Source organism: Astyanax mexicanus, chromosome 2, assembly GCF_023375975.1.
Source record: "Astyanax mexicanus isolate ESR-SI-001 chromosome 2, AstMex3_surface, whole genome shotgun sequence".
Lineage (NCBI taxonomy): Eukaryota > Metazoa > Chordata > Actinopteri > Characiformes > Acestrorhamphidae > Astyanax > Astyanax mexicanus.
Genome location: NC_064409.1, coordinates 11,176,212 through 11,197,484, shown reverse-complemented (window position 1 = coordinate 11,197,484; position 21,273 = coordinate 11,176,212). Strand labels below are relative to the sequence as shown.

General features: G+C 40.2%; 1 protein-coding gene across 17 annotated transcripts in view; it reads left to right on the top strand.

Moving 5' to 3' along the window:
• grip1 (glutamate receptor interacting protein 1) overlaps positions 1-21,273 on the top strand; it is a 554,262-nt gene that overhangs the window by 316,517 nt on the left and 216,472 nt on the right. Inside the window, exon 1 of one of the 17 annotated variants that reach the window (XM_049473331.1) lies at positions 10,844-11,258. The exons of the other annotated variants lie outside the window; for them this stretch is intronic. Within the exon in view, the coding sequence (XP_049329288.1) occupies positions 11,204-11,258 (55 nt within the window). The 5' untranslated portion in view covers positions 10,844-11,203. Of the gene's footprint in view, positions 1-10,843; positions 11,259-21,273 lie in introns of those variants that run through there. 17 annotated transcript variants of the gene reach the window in all.

Here is a 21,273-nt window from a genome sequence, read left to right as displayed (position 1 = left end):
ATATATATATATATATATATATATATATATATATATATATATATATATATATATATATATATACATTTTAACATGTTTTGCCAGATGTTGCGCCCAGGCAGACAGTAAGTGATGGTGATTAATATTATTACTTTATTAACATGTGAAATGCTGAAATGATCTTGTTGTAACAAGAACACAAATGGGCAAAAAGTGTCATCCTGATCACCATCATTGTTCCTTCATAACTAGGATGTACTGAAAATTCAGTATTAAATATTACATATGTACACACACACACACACACACACACACACACGTGCACACACACCAGCGCCACATTTCCCATGGTGCACGGCTCCTGCTATTAGCAGAGTTAAGGAAAGGCCACCTGCTGGGTTAAGTGCACTTAACAACACGCACCTCGCAGGAAGCGGTCTCATCCTCCACGCCGGCCTCCGTCACACCACCCTGTGAGACGCTCAGTCTTGCGTAACCGCTGGCAACGCAGACTGAGGTGTTTTTAAGGCTCCTGCGATGCAGACGAGGAAGACCGCGGTGGGGCGACGGCATGTTCTGCTGCAGGTGTCGTTCTCACCTCTTTGAAGAGAAGCAGGCAATTACGCTCGGGCGTGCAGGGGAAGAGCTGCCATCTCTGATTTGCTGGAGCTACTTACTGTTTGTCGTTTCTCGTGTGTTTGCTGAATTTGATTTGGAGTTTTTTTCCTCCGCTGTAGAGCTGGAGACGGTGTCGTTTCTCATCGGGGGAGTTGATGTGGATTTGTAGAATTTCACACTACAGGAATCTATTGACTAAATTGTGTGAAGCTCTGAGAGAACTCTATGTATGCAGCAGCCCAGTGCAAACTGAATGTGGGTGGGTTCTTCAGCTGTAATCTGTAGAACAGGATTTAAACTATAATGAACGATAATGTAAAAAAAATAAATAAAAAAAATTAAAAAAAATACTTCTGTGTAGGGCTGGGCGATATGGAAAAAAATCTTATTACGATATAGTTTTTCATATCAGCCGATATCGATATGTATCACGATATAAATCAAATCACTTTCTGTTACACTTAAAGGTTTCTATTTTTACTCAGAAGTGACAGAATAAGGGAGTTATGGACAAAATCACTAGCAGGCTCAGAGCCTTGTGGACAGACACTAGGATGTTAACATCTTGCCAGGTGGGTACAGCTTTTAAATTAATTTTAAAAAGGGGACAAATATATAAACTAAAAAATATGTAAGACCCTTTACATTATATGTCTGTTTAATTTAAATTGCAATAACACTTTATTTATTTTTATAAAATTATATTTAATCAAAAGATCATTCCCCTCCCTGAATGCAGGCAACTACATAAAGCAAAATACAAGAGTATATCACAGTGTTCATTTTGACAGGTGATTTTGATACAGTCTTAGTCTTTTCACTAAAATGTATAATAGTTTTAGTTACATTTTAGTCTATCGGATATTATTAGTTTTAGTCAGATTTCAGTCTAGTTTAATTTTGGTCATATAAAAAGTATGTATTACATATGTTTTACTGTTTTTCTATTTTCTATTTGTTGTAATTTTAGATAATTTACTGCTTATGTTTTTTTTTAAATAAGAGCCTTTAGTTTTTTTTTTCATTTAAATTAAGCTAACATTTAAATATTTAAAAAAAAAAGTGGCCTATAATGGAGGTGGGAGGAATAAAGTCAAGTTTCTGAAATGATCCACTTCTACTGCAGTACAGATTTATACTAACATTACTGGCTTTCAGTAGACTAGACTTACATTACTTAAGTGTATTTAAAACTCCAGTTCAGTAACAGCAATGTTTAGCTCAGTTCAAATACAGCTAGACAGATTATATAATCTTCTGTATTTAGTAAAATATCCAGCATAACAGACTCTCTATCTGTTAAAAACTATAAAACACAAAGACAGAGGAGAATGCTGCCCTCAGGGTTTTCTAACAGAAACAGTGAGAGTTAGGAAAAAAGATGGAAAGTGCTTCCTTTCTGTGTGTTTATATACTAACCCCTCACTCGTGCTGAAGTTAACCTTAATTTACACGAAACGTGGATTAACACGGCTAACGTGCGTTACCCATTAGTTTATTAGAATGTAAAAAGCAGTGAAAGCATCTTAGCTAATGATGACAGATTGCACAGATCCCTTTTACACCTAAACATCGCTAACTTTAAACTGGAGACAAGCTAATCTAACTAGCAGCAAACAGAGCAGCGTTTACCTGCCTTCAGAAATCTGAACAAGCTCACCTCTCTAAATATCTTGGAGACGCATGCCTCATATTTAAAAGGTGAGTTTTCCAGTGTAGCGCCGCTGAATAGTATAAATGAAGTTTATCCAGTAAATGGGAGAGAAGGAGCCGCTATGTGAGGAGTTCAGAGTGGAGGGGCTCGGGGGGTGGGGCGGAGGGGGATGGTGGAGAGGGGAGGGGAGGGGTTGTACTGGGCTGAGCAGCAGTTCAGCGTGCTGCCTGATCTCGTGCTGCGCCTTTTCACAACGCTACTTAAACGGGAAATAGAAAATTTAGTTTATCGAATTTCTCGCCCCGACTTATCGCGATATATAGTTTCCTCGATAACTATCGATATCGTTTTATCGCCCAGCACTACTTCTGTGGTGGGCTTTTGTTTACATTCCTCCCCTGTCTCTCTGTTGCGCTTGGCGTGACACTAATTTCCACTCATTCTTGTTTTTCTGCCCATTCTTGGGCTCTCTATCTCCTTAAAAGGGCATGTTTTGACAGCCATATCTCACTTCACTAGCCATGGCAGCAGTAGTGTATTGGACGGCGACCCTGACGACACGGGTTCGATACCGTGTGAAGAACTGTGTGTATTTATTTATTTTTTTTCCTTCTTCTTGGGTTTACCTGCTTTGAGACCCTCAGGGCTGGAGAGCTACTAGACTAGGGGAGGGCGGAGGGGGTTGTAGGGGGGGGGGGGGGGGGGGGCGGAGTGCGCAGTTCTTCTTTCGAAAACTTTTTTTTCGAAAAAAAAGTATTTTTGGTCCGCCACATAATGGCTTGTAAAATATTTGGCCCACACCTGTTGTAGAAGCATGCTACAGTATAATGTAGAAGATGCTGGAAAGAGCAACAAAGTAACACCCCAACGATGGCTTTTATTAAGATGAGCACCGCAATACTGCATACTGTTTGGATACTATAACTATTAAGATTAACATTGAAAATCTGTGCCCTGAGTTGTGCCCTCTGAATTTGCCCAAAGCCATTCCCTCAGTCCCATTTCCACCCCCGGGTTTGCCAGTTAAGGAACAAAACAACACGCAAACAGTGTTTTTGAGTATATTCAGTGTGTGAATCTGTTATAATGAAGGAATCAAAAGCCCCGAATTGTATTAACCTGTAACTCTCGTGCATTGGGGTTTCTTGCGAAAGCGATGATTAACGGCACAATGGAAGTAGTGTTGTTCTCTGGGCCGCTAATCACTAGTCATTTCTGTGTTTTGCCACTGCATGCTACCCCGCACAGCTTGAATTGGCATGAATCAGAGCGGCTGCACCGCGGCCGTGTGTTGCTGTTATGGTCTCGGCTCTGTGGCTTAGTGCCTGAGCTCAGCAGATGCTTCCATCACACACTCTCACACACACACACACACACTCTCACACACTCACACTCAGCGCGGATGTCTCCTTCCCCTGCTCGTCCCCCACTAATGGACTGAAGTCCTTCCCCAGGGTGTGTGTCCATTTCCTCAGAGCCGGCCTCTCGGCTCTTCCTGCGAGTGGATTGTGGAAGCAGTGTGTGAGGAGCAGCTCTGGCAGGGTGAGAGGCTTCAAAGCACTGCATTTCACACCACATCCCTCCCTCCCTCTCCCTCTCCCTCCCTCTCTCTCTCTCTCTCTTTCTCTCTTTTTCTCTTTTTCTCTCTCCACCTGGCTGAGCAGCTCCATGCCTCAGCGCTGGGATTTCACATCTGCATGCTGTGCCCCACAGTTCACAACACTGCCTCAAATACAGCCGCAAATCCCCTGCAAGCTGATCAAGCATGTGTTTCTGTGTGCTGCAGAGATACTGAATAAGCCTGTAGCCCAAACCACAGTGTGGAAGAGCTGCAGGGATTCTCTAGAGCGTTATTATTTGGACTGTTGCTTTCATATTTCCTATTGCATTCACTTGCTTGTAGTAATACACATAGAAAATAGTGTCAAATATAAGAGCAAATATTGTTGGTTTCCTGATTTGTATCTACAGATCTGGAAAAAAAGAAAAAAAGAACTACTTAAATATGTTGAGTTTCTGTTGAGTGCTTGAATTTTTGCACCAGGAGTAAAGGCGTAAAGTTATCCAAAAGCAGTGTGTAAGACTGGTGGAGGAGAACAAACATGCCGAGATGCATGAAAAAAAAAAACTGTGATTAAAACCAGGGTTGTTCCACCAAATATTGATTTCTGAACTCTTAAAACTTTATGAATATGAACTTTGAGTTCTGAAAGCTCTGCATCTTTTTTTTTTGTTATTTCAGCCATTTCTCATTTTCTTCAAATAAATGCTCTAAATGACGATATTTTTATTTGGAATTTGGGAGAAATGTTGTCTGTAGTTTATAGAATAAAACAACAATGTTCATTTTACGTAAACATATACATATATATATATAGCAAAATCAGAGAAGCTGATTCAGAAACTGAAGTTGTCTCTTAATTGGAATTTATTTTTTTAAATTTACTACATCTTATATAGTTATTACATAATAATAATCACCTAATATTTTTTTTATTTATTTAAAGGAGAAGTCCAGTCTAAAAAATGTACTTGGTTTGTAGTAAATCATGATAACAAGTACAAATGTGTTCTGTTTGCTTTTATTTACAGTGCCATTGTTGTAATAGCCAATCAAGAGTTTTCCCTGTGCTACCTCTAGCCTCAGGCTGCCCACACCACTGGTCCTGAAACTGGTTCTTGAGGCTCGGGGTCAGCACCATGGACAGCGCCGGGTTCCTGGGAAGCTAGTCAGGCAGGCAGTGTGAGGCACAACCATACTTAAGCAGGAGTCCCATTTCCCCCCACCACTTGTGTTGAGGAGGCCGCCCTTCTGATTGATAGGGGAAATCTAAGTAATAAGAGGGAATTGATAATTGATTGGGAAATGTTACTTTAAAAGTTATCAGCAGTGTTGGGCACGTTACTTTGAAAAAGTAATTAGTTATAGTTACTAGTTACTTCTCCAAAAAGTTACTCCACTGTAAAAGTAACTAGTTACCAGTAAAAGTAACTAATGCGTTACTTTTGTGTTACTTGCCCCCGTAACCCCCAACCCCACCACCCCCCGGCCCCCACCTTCTCAGAGCGTCTTTCGTAAGCTAGGTGAATAGAGTGCACAACAGCAAAGACAACAATCATTGCTTAGGCCAGGGGTGTCCAAACTTTTTTGTTGGGGGCCAGAAGGAGAAATATATTTGAAGTCACGGGCCACAGACTTCCAATAACTCTTTAAATAATACATTTTCCTGATTATTTCATTCACACACCATTTTACTTGACTTACTATATTTATCTTTAACAGTGTTGTGTAAACTAAGATTTTTCAAATTTATGTTTAATTTCATGATGTCTCTTAATAATAAACTCCTTAATTACAGCAACTTTTAGACACTTTGGCCTCTTTTTCTGTGCTAGAAATGCGCACCCTCTCTGCTTTTAGACTCTTTGCCCCGTTTTTCTGTGCTAGAAATGAGCACCCTCTCCACTTTTAGACTCTTTGGCCCGTTTTCCTGCGCTAGTAATGCGCACTCTCTCCGCTTTTAGACTCTTTGCCCCGTTTTTCTGTGCTAGAAATGCGCACCCTCTCCGCTTTTAGACTCTTTGGCCCGTTTTCCTGCGCTAGTAATGCGCACCCTCTCCGCTTTTACACTCTTTTGCCCCATTTTTCTGCGCTAGAAATGCGCACCCTCTCCACTTTTAGACTCTTTGGCCCGTTTTCCTGCGCTAGTAATGCGCACCCTCTCCGCTTTTACACTCTTTTGCCCCGTTTTTCTGCGCTAGAAATGCGCACTCTCTCCGCTTTTAGACTCTTTGGCCCATTTCTGACACCTAGCGTTCAAACTTTGAATCTCACATTATAAAAACCTGCTTAACAGCAGGCCAACTTTCATTCTATTTCTAAAATACCTCGTGGGCCGCTCCAAAAAAGGAAACGGGCCGCATATGGCCCGCGGGCCGTAGTTTGGACACCCCTGGCTTAGGCGGTTATCTCATCCTCCCCTCCCTTGTGACTCACACACACAACGCACACACTCACTCACACACTACGCTTTTGTCTGTATGCATAAAGTAAAAAAAAAAGTTAATTGAGCGTGCAGTAAAGCGGTGTCAGAAATGGTAACGGCGTTATAGTAACAGTCAGAGTAATTAGTTAGTTAGTAATTAGTAATTCCCACCACTGGTTATCAGATATTCAATACAAACAAATGTGACTGGCTGGAGTTAATTGATTCTAACATTGTTAAGGATGGATTTCTATTCCCGTTTAACTTCTATACATATTTTATATTTCGTTCATTTAAATTTAATTTATATATATAATTTGACCTGGATTGGTGTTTGAATGCAAATGATATCAGAAATCCAGTCAGAACAGAAGTAATTTGCATAAGTTTCAGTTTTAAGAGGCACAGTAGTAAATGCATTTATTTTAGGCAGTAAATACAATTATTGCTGCTGCATAAAACAATTCAAACAAAGAAAAAAACATGCATTAAAATAAAAGTACTGTAAGTAACTATATTATTTCCTCATTATTTTATTGAGGACTATATTCAAATCCTGCTTATTGGGACTTTAATGGAATTGTGTGTGCCTTCTGCACAGAACATAAGTCTCATGACATGACATAATCTCATAGCGTGGCTGTGTGTGTGTGATGTCACAGCCGTGTGCGGATGAAGCAGGCTGTTCTGTGATCAGACTGCAGGGCTTAATCCTGGCGGCAGACGTTCGGGCCGCTCTTTAAGAGCATTGATCCTCGCTGCCGGATAGTCCCGAATGTTGGCCTCCCTGGTAAAGGAGATAATAAAGGAGAGCTGGGATGGTGCAGTGATACAGCCGCTACGTCACAGATACGCTCACTTTGGCCTGAAGCCCGAGCCTGAGCACATTCATAAGCTCTGAGGAAATGTGTTACAGAAGGCCTTAACAGTGACCTTAATACTGTGGACTGTCATAGACTCGTTCAGTTGTGTCACACACACACACACACACACACACTGAGCACTATTCAATGCCATTGTTCCACTTCATAAAGTCAGCAGATGTGGTGTAATATGGAGAGAGAGAGAGAGAGGCTGTATGGGATGTGAGTGAGTAGTTGAGTATAATAAAGCTGTGTGTGTGAGTGTGAACTGTGCTGCACGGCGCTGAATTAGATATATTAGATAAATCAAAATCCACTTTATGTGAAATTTCCTCTTGAAAGTGCATTAAAGATAATTAGGTATCTAATGACCTGATTGAGGGTGGCTGTCTAGACGGAAATTGAAGTCCTGCTCTCTCCATCTTCCAGAATGGTCATATATAATAGGGAAAGTGTGTGGTAAAGTGTGTTGGGTTTGTGTGTGTGTGTGTGTATGAGTGTGTGTAAGGTTTGATGTGGGATAGCGTGTTGATTGGATGAGGCTGTGTTTGAATGTGTTGGGTCATATGGGTTCCCTGTTTGGTTGCAAATGGGACAGTGCATTGGGTTGGGTGGGACTGTTCGTGGGTTCATGTGGGACATTGTGAACTCTGTGGTTCTCGAATTTAGTTTAGTTTAGTCTCCCCACGTTTAATAAACTAGCTATTTGTCCACTGCCTCACACCGTAATTGCACTTTAGGCGCGCGTTTTCACGGAGATCCACGTAAAAACACAACAGCAAGTGGAAATGGAGGAGCTACTGAACGCAATGTCATGTGACCTAGAAAGCCAAAAAAAAAAAAACTCACTGGTCCTCCTGTTTTTTTGCAATTGCAGTTCGGATTAAGGAGTTTTATTATTGAGTAGGAGTGTGATTTTTATATATATATATATGTATATATATATATATATATATATACATATATATATATATATATATATATATATATATATATATATATATATATATATATATATATATATATATAAACGTTCCCCTTCTAAACTAATCCTGTCCAGATAGTGCTGAAGGGACAGTGGTGGGGTCATAGTGGACACTATTCAGTAATGTGGGACAGGGTGTGGGACAAAATATTGGGTCATATTGAGTAAGACAATGTGGAAGACAATATATATATATATGTGTGTGTGTGTGTGTGTGTGTGTGTATGTTCTGAAGCCCTTTAAATTGGTAGGTATTAAAAAAAACATTGCATTTTATTTTTTTGGAATACTGGTCACAGCACTGGATTCTTAATGATGATTTATTTATTGGTCTTTTTGGTCTTTTAATACAATTGCATTAATATAATCACTTATATTAATTAGAAGGTAAAATAAAAACTGTACAAAAACCCACAGCCTGAAGAACATTCACCATCTAGAGTATCTGAGAAGATGTGGAGCTCAATAAATATATATATATATATATATATATATATATATATATATATATATATATATACATCCAGCATTTCTATTTTAAACATATGACTGATACTGATCTCAGTGCTGTGTGTAAGTGTGTGTGTGTGTGTGTGTGTGAGTGAGAGAGAGAATGAGTGGCCTGAGGGCTAAAAGACAAATCAATACACAAATGAAGACAGGAGGCCTCAGAACTGTAGCAGTTATTTTTGAGCGTGGTGTATATGTGTGTGTGTGTGTGTGTGTGTGTGTTCTGTAATATTCAGCAGTGTGTTTGATGGTAATGTGGGCTGTGGATTGTGTGCTGCTTGGATAAATCACAGTGGGCTGCTGCTGCTGCGGATTATGAAATAGCAATCCCCAACTGCAGATATGATCATGATGAGCCCCTCCCCCTCCAGAGCACAGCACTAATAATAGTGAGTCAGAGAGGAGGGGCTTCGATAGGGAGTGTTTGATGTTTGAAGTGTGTTTACGTTACTATGTGGATGAAGGATTAATGTCCAAAGTATCATATTGCCAAAAGTAAGGGTGGACGATATGGCCCTGAAATAATATCACAATACTTCATGATTTTTTCACAGTAATGATTATTTGAATATGATATAATATGGTACACCCCTAACTAAGATATAAAAATATATATTTTTTTTATCACATTTGTAACAGAAGTAAATCATTTAGAATGTCATGATACTAATAATAATGCACTTCATATACAGCTCTGGAAAAAAAAAACTACTTAAATCAATTAGTTTTTTTGATTTTACCAAGCTTAAAAATCTCTTATAATCAAGAGGAAGATAGATGATCACAAGCCATCAAACCAAACTGAACTGCTTGAATCTTTGCAGCAGGAGTCAGTAGCATAAAGTTTTCCAAAAGCAGTGTGTAAGACTGGTGGAGGAGAACATGCCACAAGATGCATGAAAACTGTGATTAAAAACCAGGGTTATTCCACCAAATATTAATTTCTGAACTCTTAAAACTTTATGAATATGAACTTGTTTTCTTTGCATTATTTGACTATATTTTTATATGTTATTTCAAATCATTGAACATTTTTTTTTTATCACTTCTGTGACCACAGGTGTATGAAAGCAGCTGCTAGTCAAGCAGACTGCCTCTACAAACATTAGTGAAAGAATGGGTCTCAGGCTCTCAGGAGCTCAGTGAACTCTAGTGTGGTACTGTGATAGGATGCAGCACCTGTGCAACAAGTCCTGTCATGAAATTTCCTCACTATTAATATTCCACAGTCGTGGGCAGTGTTCTGTGGGCAGCATCCTTTGTCTACTGATGTAGTGATGGAAATTTCATCTCTTTTTAGAGAGCTGTATTTTATTTTTTTTAATAATAATAAGCTCGGCTCCCTAAAAAGAGACAGTTCTTTTTCAGCTGCCATGAAGAAGCTCCTCAGATTTTTGATGCTTAGGTTTCTTATTTCTTACCAAATTATATGTAAAATGGCTAATGTAAAAACATACGTTATATCAAATGTTTATTATTTATATGGCTTTACTTTGTACTGTATATAATCAACATTGAACAGGAGACTACTACACAAATACAGTTCAAGCTGAACTGCTTGAATTTTTGCACCAGGAGTTAAGGAGTGATAAAGTTATCCAAAAGCAGTGTGTAAGACTGGTGGAGGAGAACATGCCGGGATGCAACAAAACATTTTAATCAAACATATACCTATAAATACCTATAAATACATATAAATATATATATATGATTGTTGAAGTTCCAAATTTAGCTGGTTGCAGGGCTCACGAACCGGATCGGCAAGTGTCAGCAACTAGTGGAAGTAGCCGATAACAGTGTCCTTGTATTTTCCTGCTATCTATTGCATTACTGTCAGCTCGAGGAAATTGATTGGTTTGTTTGCCTTGTTGCAATGGGTCTGTAGTTTAAGACAGAACGTTTAAGAACTCCAGCAGCACTGCTGTGTTTGGTCCACTTATAGGCATAACACCACCATGCCTGTATCAACACAGTGCTGAGGATAATAATGACCCACCATCCAAATAACACCTGCCTGCACTGTGGTGGTCCTGTGATGGGGAATCCATGGGGTGGTCATAATGTTATGCTTGATCAGTGTATGAATGTATATATGTGTGTGTGTGTGTGTGTGAATATAAATCCTTCAGCTTCTCTGTTCTAAAAGCGCGCGCCCTATCTTCATCCCCATCCCCTCCCCCCTCTCTCCTCGTCTCTCCCTCGCGCTCCTGCTCCTCCTCTCCTCATGCTCCATCGCGATCCACGTCTCTGCTGTGCTCCGCTCCGCTCCGTCCGTCCGCCGTGCGCTCTCTCTCTCTCTCTCTCTCTCTCTCTCTCTCTTTCTTTCTCTCTCTCTCTTTTTCACCACCACAGAGAGACGCAGCGCGCGAGAGAGAGCGAGGGAGAGAGCGCGAGCGAACCAGAGAGAGAGCGCGCGAGAGAGGGCGCGAGAGAAAGCGAGCACGCGGGCAACCGAGCAAAGGATATTGTATCTATCCCCCCCACCGTCTCTGTTCCACTGGAGTCGCGCGCTATGCGCGAGGAGCCCGGCCGGCCGCGTGCGCCGTGCAGCGAGCGGATCTGCTAGCGCCCGTAGCGCGTGCAGCGCTGGATCGCGCGCCCCGCTAGCATGATAGCCGTGTCTTTCAAGTGCCGATGTCAGATACTGCGGAGAGTGGAGAAAGGTAGGGCGCGCGCGCGCGCACGCTCGCTGTTCTGCTCTTCTTTATTACAGCTGGATTCGTTACGCGCGCGCACGCACGCACGCACGCACACACACGCGCGCAAGCAGAATGCATTACAGAAACTCTGCATGCATGCGCACGCACGCGCGCGCTCGCTCGCTCGCATACACACGCAGGATGCATTACAGTAACAGCAAAGCAGCTCCGCTACTGTGCTTTGCTGTTGTTACTGTAATGCATACTGCGCGTGTGTGCCTGCGTGTGTGTGCGTGCATAATGGCTCGAGATCTTTCATTCAACTGCTTTGCACTGCAGGTGCACTGTGTGTGTGCGTGTGCGTGTGTGTTTGTGTGTGTATAGAATATAATATTGGAACATTCCCATCCAGACAGCCACCGACTTTCCCAGTTGCATCCATCCGTTTAGGAGTGTATTTTATGTATCGAGGGACTCAGTTGTCAATCAGAGTGACACTGACACTGTCCAGCTCATCCTCATCTCAGCTTGCTTTGGGAAGCGTCATCATCATCATCATCATCATCATCATCATCATCATCATCATCAGGACTAAGGAGATCATGCACATGGTTTGCTGGACCCTTCCATCAATTTGCATTATTTTGTCTATTGCTCGCAAAAAAAAAAAGCACATCAGGGATGCATAGCTGTGAGACTTGTGGACTGATGCATATATATCCAATTTAATAATATATATATATTTATGATTTATGATGAATATCTGGAGATGCTGATGCCTAGGTATTTGGGATGTAGACATTTGCGACTGAACCCATCTGTACTAATAGTATTAAGGAGGAATACAACTGGTGTTTCACATCACCTGATTAATGTCTGTTTGTTAAATAGATACATTATGCAAAGGTGAATCTTGTGTATGGCTAAAAATAGCTTAAAAACAACCTGATTTATAAAAACGGTTCTATAGAGTACCAGCAAACATATTTTTACAATGTTTTATAGAAGTCCTCTTTATATACTGTACATGTTACAAGTTACGACACAGGTGTAACTGTGCAAGAACTTATTTTTGTTCATATATGTGTTAATAGTTCTATATATGCTCTTGTTTACTCTTCCAGTTAGAAGAAATCTGTGTAGGAGAGTGAAGGAGAGACACACAGTTCAAGCTGCTTGAGGTCTAGTGTGAAGTTTCCACCAATCAGTGTTGGTTTGTTTGGAGAGACATGTCATCTGCTGGTGTTGATCCACTGTGTTTTATTATCAAGTCTAAAGTCAGTGCAGTTTTGTTTTCCCACAAAATCTTACAGCACTTCATGCTTCCCTCTGCTACTGACAACTTTTATGGAGATGCAGATTTCATGTTCCAGCAGGACTTGGCACACTGCCCACACTGCCAAAATTATCAATTGGTCTTACATAATATTCAAATTTTCTGAGACACAGCTTTTTGGGTTGGCTGTAAGCCATAATCATCAACAATAAAATAAATAAACGCTTAAAATAGATCAGTCTGTGTGCCATACATCTACAGCTCTGGAAAAAATTAAGAGACCAGTTCAGTTTTTGAATCAGTTTCTATTCATTTAGGTATATGAGTAAAATATTGTCATTTAGAGAATTTATCATTTATTATTTGTATAGCAAAAAAATGCAGAGCTTTCAGACCTCAAATAATGCAAAGAAAACAAGTTCATATTCATAAAGTAGTTTTAAGAGTTAAGAAACCAATATTTGGTGGAATAACCCTGTTTTTTTATTACAGTTTTCATGCATCTTGGCATGTTCTCCTCCACCAGTCTTACACACTGCTTTTGCATAACTTTATGCTACTCACTCTTTGGTGCAAAAATTCAAGCAGTTCAGCTTGGTTTGATGGCTTCTGTTCATCCATCTTCCTCTTGATTATATTCCAGAGGTTTTCAAATTGGTAAAATCAAAGAAACTCATCATTTTTATATAATGCATGAGTTTCTCATTTTCAACTACTTTGAATTACCGAAATTAAGTTTAAAAATTAACCTGTACGCCTATTTTTTTCAAATCATGGTCAAATCTGATCATCTCTCTGATGTGGATTGTGATTTAGGTCAGTTACAGTATCTTCTGCTGCTGATTTATGATTAGTAATTCCAAATTCATCACGCATCAATAGAACAATGGGATCAGTTCCGTTACGCAGGATTTCACCAGAGCTCTTCAGAGTCAGAGAAGCTGAAGAGCCAATTAATTCTGTGTGGACATGCCCCCTCTACCCAGCCCCCGCCCCCCTCCTCCCTCCTCCCGCTCAGTTGCATGAGCTGGCGAACTTGGCTTTGCTTGAAAGAAGTGGAGTGGTGGACTTTTCATAAATAGTGCAAGTTCCCCCGCTCCCTCCCCTCCCTCTTGGGAAGCGCTTGACCTCGAAATCATTAGTAAACAGCCGCGCTCGTCTGCATGCGCTGCATCTAAGAGCCCAACAAAGACGTGCTACATGCAGCCGCACATCTGCCCCGCAGCTGCCTTCCATTGATTCCCAGTCGCAGCCGTGACCTCGATTCCGTCTAGCGTATGCGCGTCTTATCTGCTTTGATGGATGCATGCATCACTTCTCCTGATTCCGCAGTCGTGCCTCGTACAGCTAACTAAAGTTTATACAGTGCGGGGGTGTTTACACCTGCCACATGTTCTCCGTGCTCAGATTCTGTCTGGATCTCATTTGGACTTGTGAAAACACATCCAGTTGCACTGTGATTGGTTTATAATCACAACACATTTGATGGTCCACAACAAAAAAAAAAATAATAATAATTAACACAAGTGTAAACAGAAACAGAAGTGATAATGAAAGTGTGAATGGAAGCAGAAACATAAACAGAAGAAGGTGTTTTATTGGAAGCTCAACTGCAGATAAAAGCAGAAGTATAAATAGAAGTGGAAGTGGTAATGAAAGTGGAAGTGTAACTAGAAGCAGGTGGAAGTGGTAATGGAATCGGAAGTGATAGACAGTGAGACAGTGAGGTCTAAATGGTAGCAGAAGCATAAACAGAAGCAGAGGTGTAAACAAAAGAGTATGTGTTAATGGAAGTGGAAACAGTACCGAAAGCAGTACCGGAAGTGGAAACAGAAGCAGAAGTGTTATTGGAATTGGAAGTGGAAACAGAAGTGGAAGTGGTAATGAAAGTGGAAGTGTAACTAGAAGCAACAGTGTTGATGGAAACGGAAGTGGAAACAGAAGTGGTATTGGAATCGGAAGAGGTAAAGAAAAAGTGAAAGTTTAACTGGAAGCATAAACAGAATCAGAAGTGGAAACAAAAGAGTAAGTGTTACCAGACAAGGAAGTTTAAAAAGAAGCAGTGGTGTTAATGAAGGCAAAAAGGTAATGGAAGTGGAGGTGTAAACAGAAGCAGAAGTGTTAATTAAAGCAGAGGTGTAATAGAGTATTAATACTATAGCAAGTATTAACAGATTTAGAAGTGTAAACAGAAGCAAATGTTCACACTTACTTAATGTTACTGGAAACAGGTGGAAACAAAAGATGAAGTGGTGCTGCAATCGGAAGTGATGGAGACAGTGAGGTCTAAATGGTAGCAGAAGCTTAAACAGAAGCAGAGGTGTAAACAGAAGAGTATGTGTTAATGGAAGTGGAAACAGTACCGGAAGCAGTACCGGAAGTGGAAACAGAAGCATAAGTGTTATTGAAAGTAGGAAGTGGAAACAGAAGCAGAAGTGTTATTGGAAGTGTAAACAGAATCAAAGGTGGTATTGGAAGCGGAAGTGTAAACAGAAGCAGAATTGTTATTGGAAGTGGAAATGTAAACAGAAGCAGAATTATTGATGTTGGAAGTGGAAGTGTAAACAGAAGCAGAATTATTGATTTTGGAAGTGGAAGTGTAAACAGAAGCAGAATTATTGATGTTGGAAGTGGAAGTGTAAACAGAAGCAGAGGTCTTAATGGAGGTGGAAGTTTAAATGCTAGCAGAAGTGTTATAGGAAGTGAAAGTGTAAACAGAAGCAGTAGTGTTATTGGAAGTAGGAGTGTAAACAGCCGTGGAAGCCTTAATGGAGTTGGAAGTATAAACAGAAACAGAAGTGTTATAGGAAGTGAAAGTGTAAACAAAGCCAGTAGTGTTATTGGAAGTGGAAGTGTAAACAGAAGCAGTAGTGTTATTGAAAGTGTAAACAAAGGCAGAAATGTTCTTGGCAGTAGAAGTATAAACAGAAGTTTGTGGTTTGAATCATTGGAAACAGAGATGTTATTGGAAGCAGAAGTGTACAAAAGTGGAAGTGTTATTGGAAGTGGAAGTGTATACAAAAGTAGAAGTGTTTTTGGAAGTGGAAGTGTAAACAAAAGCAGAAGTGTTATTGGAAGTGAAAGTGTATACAAAAGTGGAAGTGTTATTGGAAGTGGAAGTGTATACAAAAGTAGAAGTGTTATTGGAAGAGGAAGTGTAAACAAAAGCAGAATAGTTATTGGAAGTGGAAGTGTATACAAAAGCAGAAGTGTTATTGGAATGCTGAAATGTTATTGGAAGCAGAAGTGTATACAAAAGAGGAAGTGTTATTGGAAGCAGAAATGTTATTGGAAGTGGAAGTGTAAACAAAAGCAGAAGTGTTATTGGAAGTGAAAGTGTATACAAAAGTGGAAGTGTTATTGGAAGTGGAAGTGTAAACAAAAGCAGAAGTGTTATTGGAAGTGGAAGTGTATACAAAAGCAGAAGTGTTATTGGAAGTAGCAGTGTATACAAAAGCAGAAGTGTTATTGGAAGTAGCAGTGTATACAAAAGCAGTAGTGGTATTGGAAGTGGAAATGTTATTGAAGTGGAAGTGTATACAAACGTAGAAGTGTTATTGGAAGTGGAAGTGTATACAAAAGCAGAATAGTTATTGGAAGTGGAAGTGTATACAAAAGCAGAAGTGTTATTGGAAGCGGAAATGTTATTGAAGTGGAAGTGTATACAAAAGCGGAAATGTTATTGGAAGTGTAAATGTTATTGAAGTGGAAGTGTTTACAAAAGCGGAAGTGTTATTGGAAGTGGAAGTGTATACAAAAGCGGAAGTGTTATTGGAAGTGGAAGTGTAAACAGAAGCGGAAGCGCTAATGCAATCGGAGGTGTAAACAGAAGCGGAAGTGTAAGTGGAAGCGGAAGTGTAAACAGGTGCAGAGAGGTTAAGGGAAGCGGAAGTGTTGATGGAAGTGGAAATGTGGAGTGAATGGGTAAAGTGCCAAAAGGTGCCAAAATAAATATAGATTTTTTTGTGCCTTTCAAATGGAAAAACAAATTCTGATCTTTTTTTTTTTGTTCATTTGATCAAACTAAAGACGTTTTTTTTTTTTTGTAAAAAGTGAAAAAGTGAAATGTGGTCAAAGCTCATCCAGATGCAGATCCAGATCCAGATGCAGATCTAGAGTCAGTGTGGCTGTGAGGAGCATCTTGGTGTAAAGTTTAAACAGGCTGTTCGTGACAGTTCCTGGTCTCTGTGGATTCACTGCCGCCTCTGTGATTCACCGTATGGTTCTTTAGTCAACCGTATGTGGGCTGAGCGAGTGGAAGAGTCATTTGAGTGAGTCAGTTCAGTGAGTCACGTGATGTAAACGTTCTTTATTAAAAAGTAGCGCTCGTGAGGAAAGTTCCAGCCCGAAGTTCCTGGAAGTCGGTGGAGGCGCTGGAGTAATTTATGCCCCAGAAATTGGGAGGTAGGTCAGGAATTGTGCAATGCTCTCTCTCTCTGAATCATAGATGCTCATATCCTAATGGATGGCAGCTCATCAGATAACAGCATTACGGGCCTTCCAACAAGGTCCAAACACGGCTTAGCCTTGAGAGGATTGACCGGGTGATTTGGTGAGGCGTGTTGTCGGGAATCTGTGCTGACAGTCTGGTGACAGGGCTGGTTTAAGGCAGGTGAGGAAAGTCTTGTTGCATTGTTGTTTTTTCTCCTCCGTCTTCCTCTTACCACAGTCCTGTTGCATGTCCTCCTGATGAATGTTCCTCTCAGTGGATGCTGCTCTGCTTTACCTCTGTGGACCATTTGTCAGGCTGGTGGCATTTGCTGTTCCATGCTCTGTCAGCTGTACTCCTCAGCGTTCCCCATTAGTGAGCAGTCACTTAGAAAATGGAAACTGGGAGGAAGGTGGTGCTGCGATCTTCATTTCGCTTAGGAAAAGGCTTCAGCTCTCCAGCTTTCCATCGTTTCCATGTTTCTAAACTGAAAGCAAAGGCATTTCTGAGTGAAGAAAGATAGATAAAAAGAGAGATACAATATATTGTGTTTAATGCCAGTACCAGTATGCTGGAACGACCATCCCTGCTAAACCTAATATATTCAGTAAAAAAAACGAGCTCTCGGGTCACTTTTCGTGGGAGTTCTTCTGGCTACGTCACACGTCTTTACGTACTTACGTCACACGTACAGCCTCTAAAAGAAAGAGGATTCGGCTCAGTTTTACTAAACGCGAGCGGCTGGTGGAACATTGGAGACTTCAGAAGAGGAAACTCAGAGCTCAGTAGCTCATTCACTCAGAGTAAAAACAAAGAAACGAAGGAGTGAAGTTTCTGACTGAGCGCTCTCTCTCTCTCTCTCTGTCTGACTGAACATAACCTGGATTCGGATTAATTTGCTCTGAAAGGAGACCGCATCACACCCGCCCACTTTAAAATGATTCTTCCGCATACTCAGCGCAATTACCCATTCTCACCAAAGAGGCCCTTAATCCCCCAAATCCCAAAACTTACAGACATCAGCTTCATTCAACTTCTATGAAGTTCTTATATCTTTGTGCTGTCTGTTGTTGAAGTTCTTTTAAATACTACAACTACTACAGTTGTGTATTGGTATCAACGAATTTACTACCAAAATGTGCGATGTGTTGGCTGATATTTCTTTAATTAGCTGATCTTAGAGCTGAGAGCTCTTCACAAGGCTTCTCAGTCACAGGACACTGCACTAACATGTCTTGTGAAAGAAGAAGCAGAGTACAGCTTTTCTGACACAACTAACTGGATTTCCCTCTTGAGAGTTCATGACTCCATGAGTCAAGTACAGTGAGTATCAAAACATAGAAGAGCTAGCAAGCACCACTACCTACACAACATAGCAAACATTCCAATAACGTTTGCAGATGACCGTTTATAAAATAAAAAGGTCAGTGTGAAATATAAAGTATAACACACAGGATTCCAATGCAATGGAAATAAAAAAAAAACAATGAAATATTTTAGTTTATTGGGTTTATTTGCTATATAGATTTTAGATTAGAATATTAGAGAGTCTTCTTAAGCATTCAGTACCACTTTAAAATACTAATACTAGTGTATAAATTAGGTTTTAAACCATTTATAAGCAGTTACAACACATACATAGGGGAAGGGCAACAGTGGCCTGTTGTGTACCACACAGTGATTCCACCTTTATTTACACTATTAAACCTGCAGATCTTACTACTAGTTTGTTCATTTCTGTTCATAACTTTATTCATTTAGCTATAATAACATATTAAATGGCTCTCTTAAACTGACTTACTATATCTTATTGCATATGTAAAAAAGGTATTTTCACTGTTGTTCTTTCTATTTATGTGTTTATTTAAAGTATTTTAAACTTAATTTATTAACATTAGTTAACTTCTTTATAAACTATTTATAAACCCTTGTATAAATGGTTTATTAAAGCCTTATTGTGAAGTTGTACCGAGCATTCTTAATTTTTTTTCCATCATTGAAAATAATTCAGGGTTTGAAAGGGTTAAATGTTTATGTATGAGCATCAGCACGTATGTACATGAAATGATATTGGTATCTGCATTAAATAACAATTTTTATAAGGCTGTAGTGGTTGGAGTCTGTGTGCTTGACCAATTACTGTGAAGGCCGTTTGAATGTTAAACAAGTGGGCTAAACAGTAGTAGTCTCTCTCTCTCTCCGTCTCTCTCACTCTCTCTGTCTCTCTCTAGTTCTCTCTCTCTCTCTCTCTCTAGTTCTCTCTCTCTCTCTCTCTCTCTCTCTCTCTAGTTCTCTCTCTCTCTTTCTCTCACTCTGTCTCTCTCTCTCTCTCTCTCTCTCTCTCTCTCCGTGTGCCAGGGCTCTAGGTGGGCTGCTTCGCCTTATTTATTCCAGGCAGGTCTGAGATGCTGCAGTGGTGTAGTGTGTTTGAGCTTGGTTGGGTGTGGGTGTGTGTTTGTATGTTTGTGTGTGTGTGGTGGTGTTTATTCACTGTGTGGATTTGCATGCTTGTCTGAATGTGTGTGTGTGTGTGTGTATGTGCTGTCACATCTGTTTGTGCACCCACACCTGTGTGTATGTTCATGTGTAGGTGTGTGTGTATGTGTGTGTGTTCACTCACCGTGTCTCGCTGGATTCAGGCTGCTGGGTTTAGTGGGTTTAGTGGGTTTAGCGTCTCTGTGGTAATAGGTATGCTAATGGCTTGGTGGTGCTGATAAAGGCGGTGGTCATTTCCGTTGCTCGGCGCTCGTTGTGTTGCTGCTCTGAGCTCAGGATTCTCAGCACACATCCCGGCCTGTTGAGCTGCGTTAGCCCGAGCTGCTGATAAGTGCTGATCCACACCAGATTAAATGACTGAAATGTCCTCCAGCAGGAAGAAGAGAGGAAGCAGAGATGGCAGAAGATTTGTATAAAAATTGCTGAAGGAAACTGATGAGCACCAGATGTCCATGCAGTTTTTTTGTTCCAGTATTATTATGTTATAACGCATCGTTGGACATCTCTAATTGTATGTGCATAGTGCAGGAAACCGACCGGTCCTTAAAAAGTCTTAAAATGTCTTAAATGAAGTTTTACATATTCAAGGTCTACAGGTTTCTTAAAATATCTGGAATTTTTAGGAGGGGAAGCATTAAATTATATCTGAGGCAAAGTGAATAGCCATGCAATGCCTTTAATTTTAATTTCTGCAGAGTATTTAAATGTTGCGGAGTGGAGAATTTAAATGTTGCGGAATGGAGTATTTAAATGTTGCGGAGTGGAGAATTTAAATGTTGCGGAGTGGAGAATTTAAATGTTGCGGAGTGGAGAATTTAAATGTTGCGGAGTGGAGAATTTAAATGTTGCGGAATGGAGTATTTAAATGTTGCGAAATGGAGTACTTAAATGTTGCGGAGTGGAGTAGTTAAATGTTGCGGTATGGAGTATTTAAATGTTGCGGAGTGGAGTATTTAAATGTTGCGGAATGGAGTATTTAAATGTTGCGGAGTGGAGTATTTAAATGTTGCGGAATGGAGTATTTAAATGTTGCGGAATGGAGTATTTAAATGTTGCGGAGTGGAGAATTTAAATGTTGCGGAGTGGAGAATTTAAATGTTGCGGAATGGAGTATTTAAATGTTGCGGAATGGAGTATTTAAATGTTGCGGAATGGAGTATTTAAATGTTGCGAAATGGAGTACTTAAATGTTGCGGAGTGGAGTAGTTAAATGTTGCGGTATGGAGTATTTAAATGTTGCGGAGTGGAGTATTTAAATGTTGCGGAATGGAGTATTTAAATGTTGCGGAGTGGAGTATTTAAATGTTGCGGAATGGAGTATTTAAATGTTGCGAAATGGAGTATTTAAATGTTGCGGAGTGGAGTATTTAAATGTTGCGGAATGGAGTATTTAAATGTTGCGGAGTGGAGTATTTAAATGTTGCGGAATGGAGTATTTAAATGTTGCGGAGTGGAGTATTTAAACGTTGCGGAATGGAGTATTTAAATGTTGCGGAGTGGAGTATTTAAATGTTGCGGAATGGAGTATTTAAATGTTGCGGAGTGGAGTATTTAAATGTTGCGGAGTGGAGTATTTAAATGTTGCGGAGTGGAGTATTTAAATGTTCCGGAATGGAGTATTTAAATGTTGCGGAGTGGAGTATTTAAATGTTGCGGAATGGAGTATTTAAATGTTGCGGAGTGGAGTATTTAAATGTTGCGGAATGGAGTATTTAAACGTTGCGGAATGGAGTATTTAAATGTTGCGGAATGGAGTATTTAAATGTTGCGGAGTGGAGTATTTAAATGTTCCGGAATGGAGTATTTAAATGTTGCGGAGTGGAGTATTTAAACGTTGC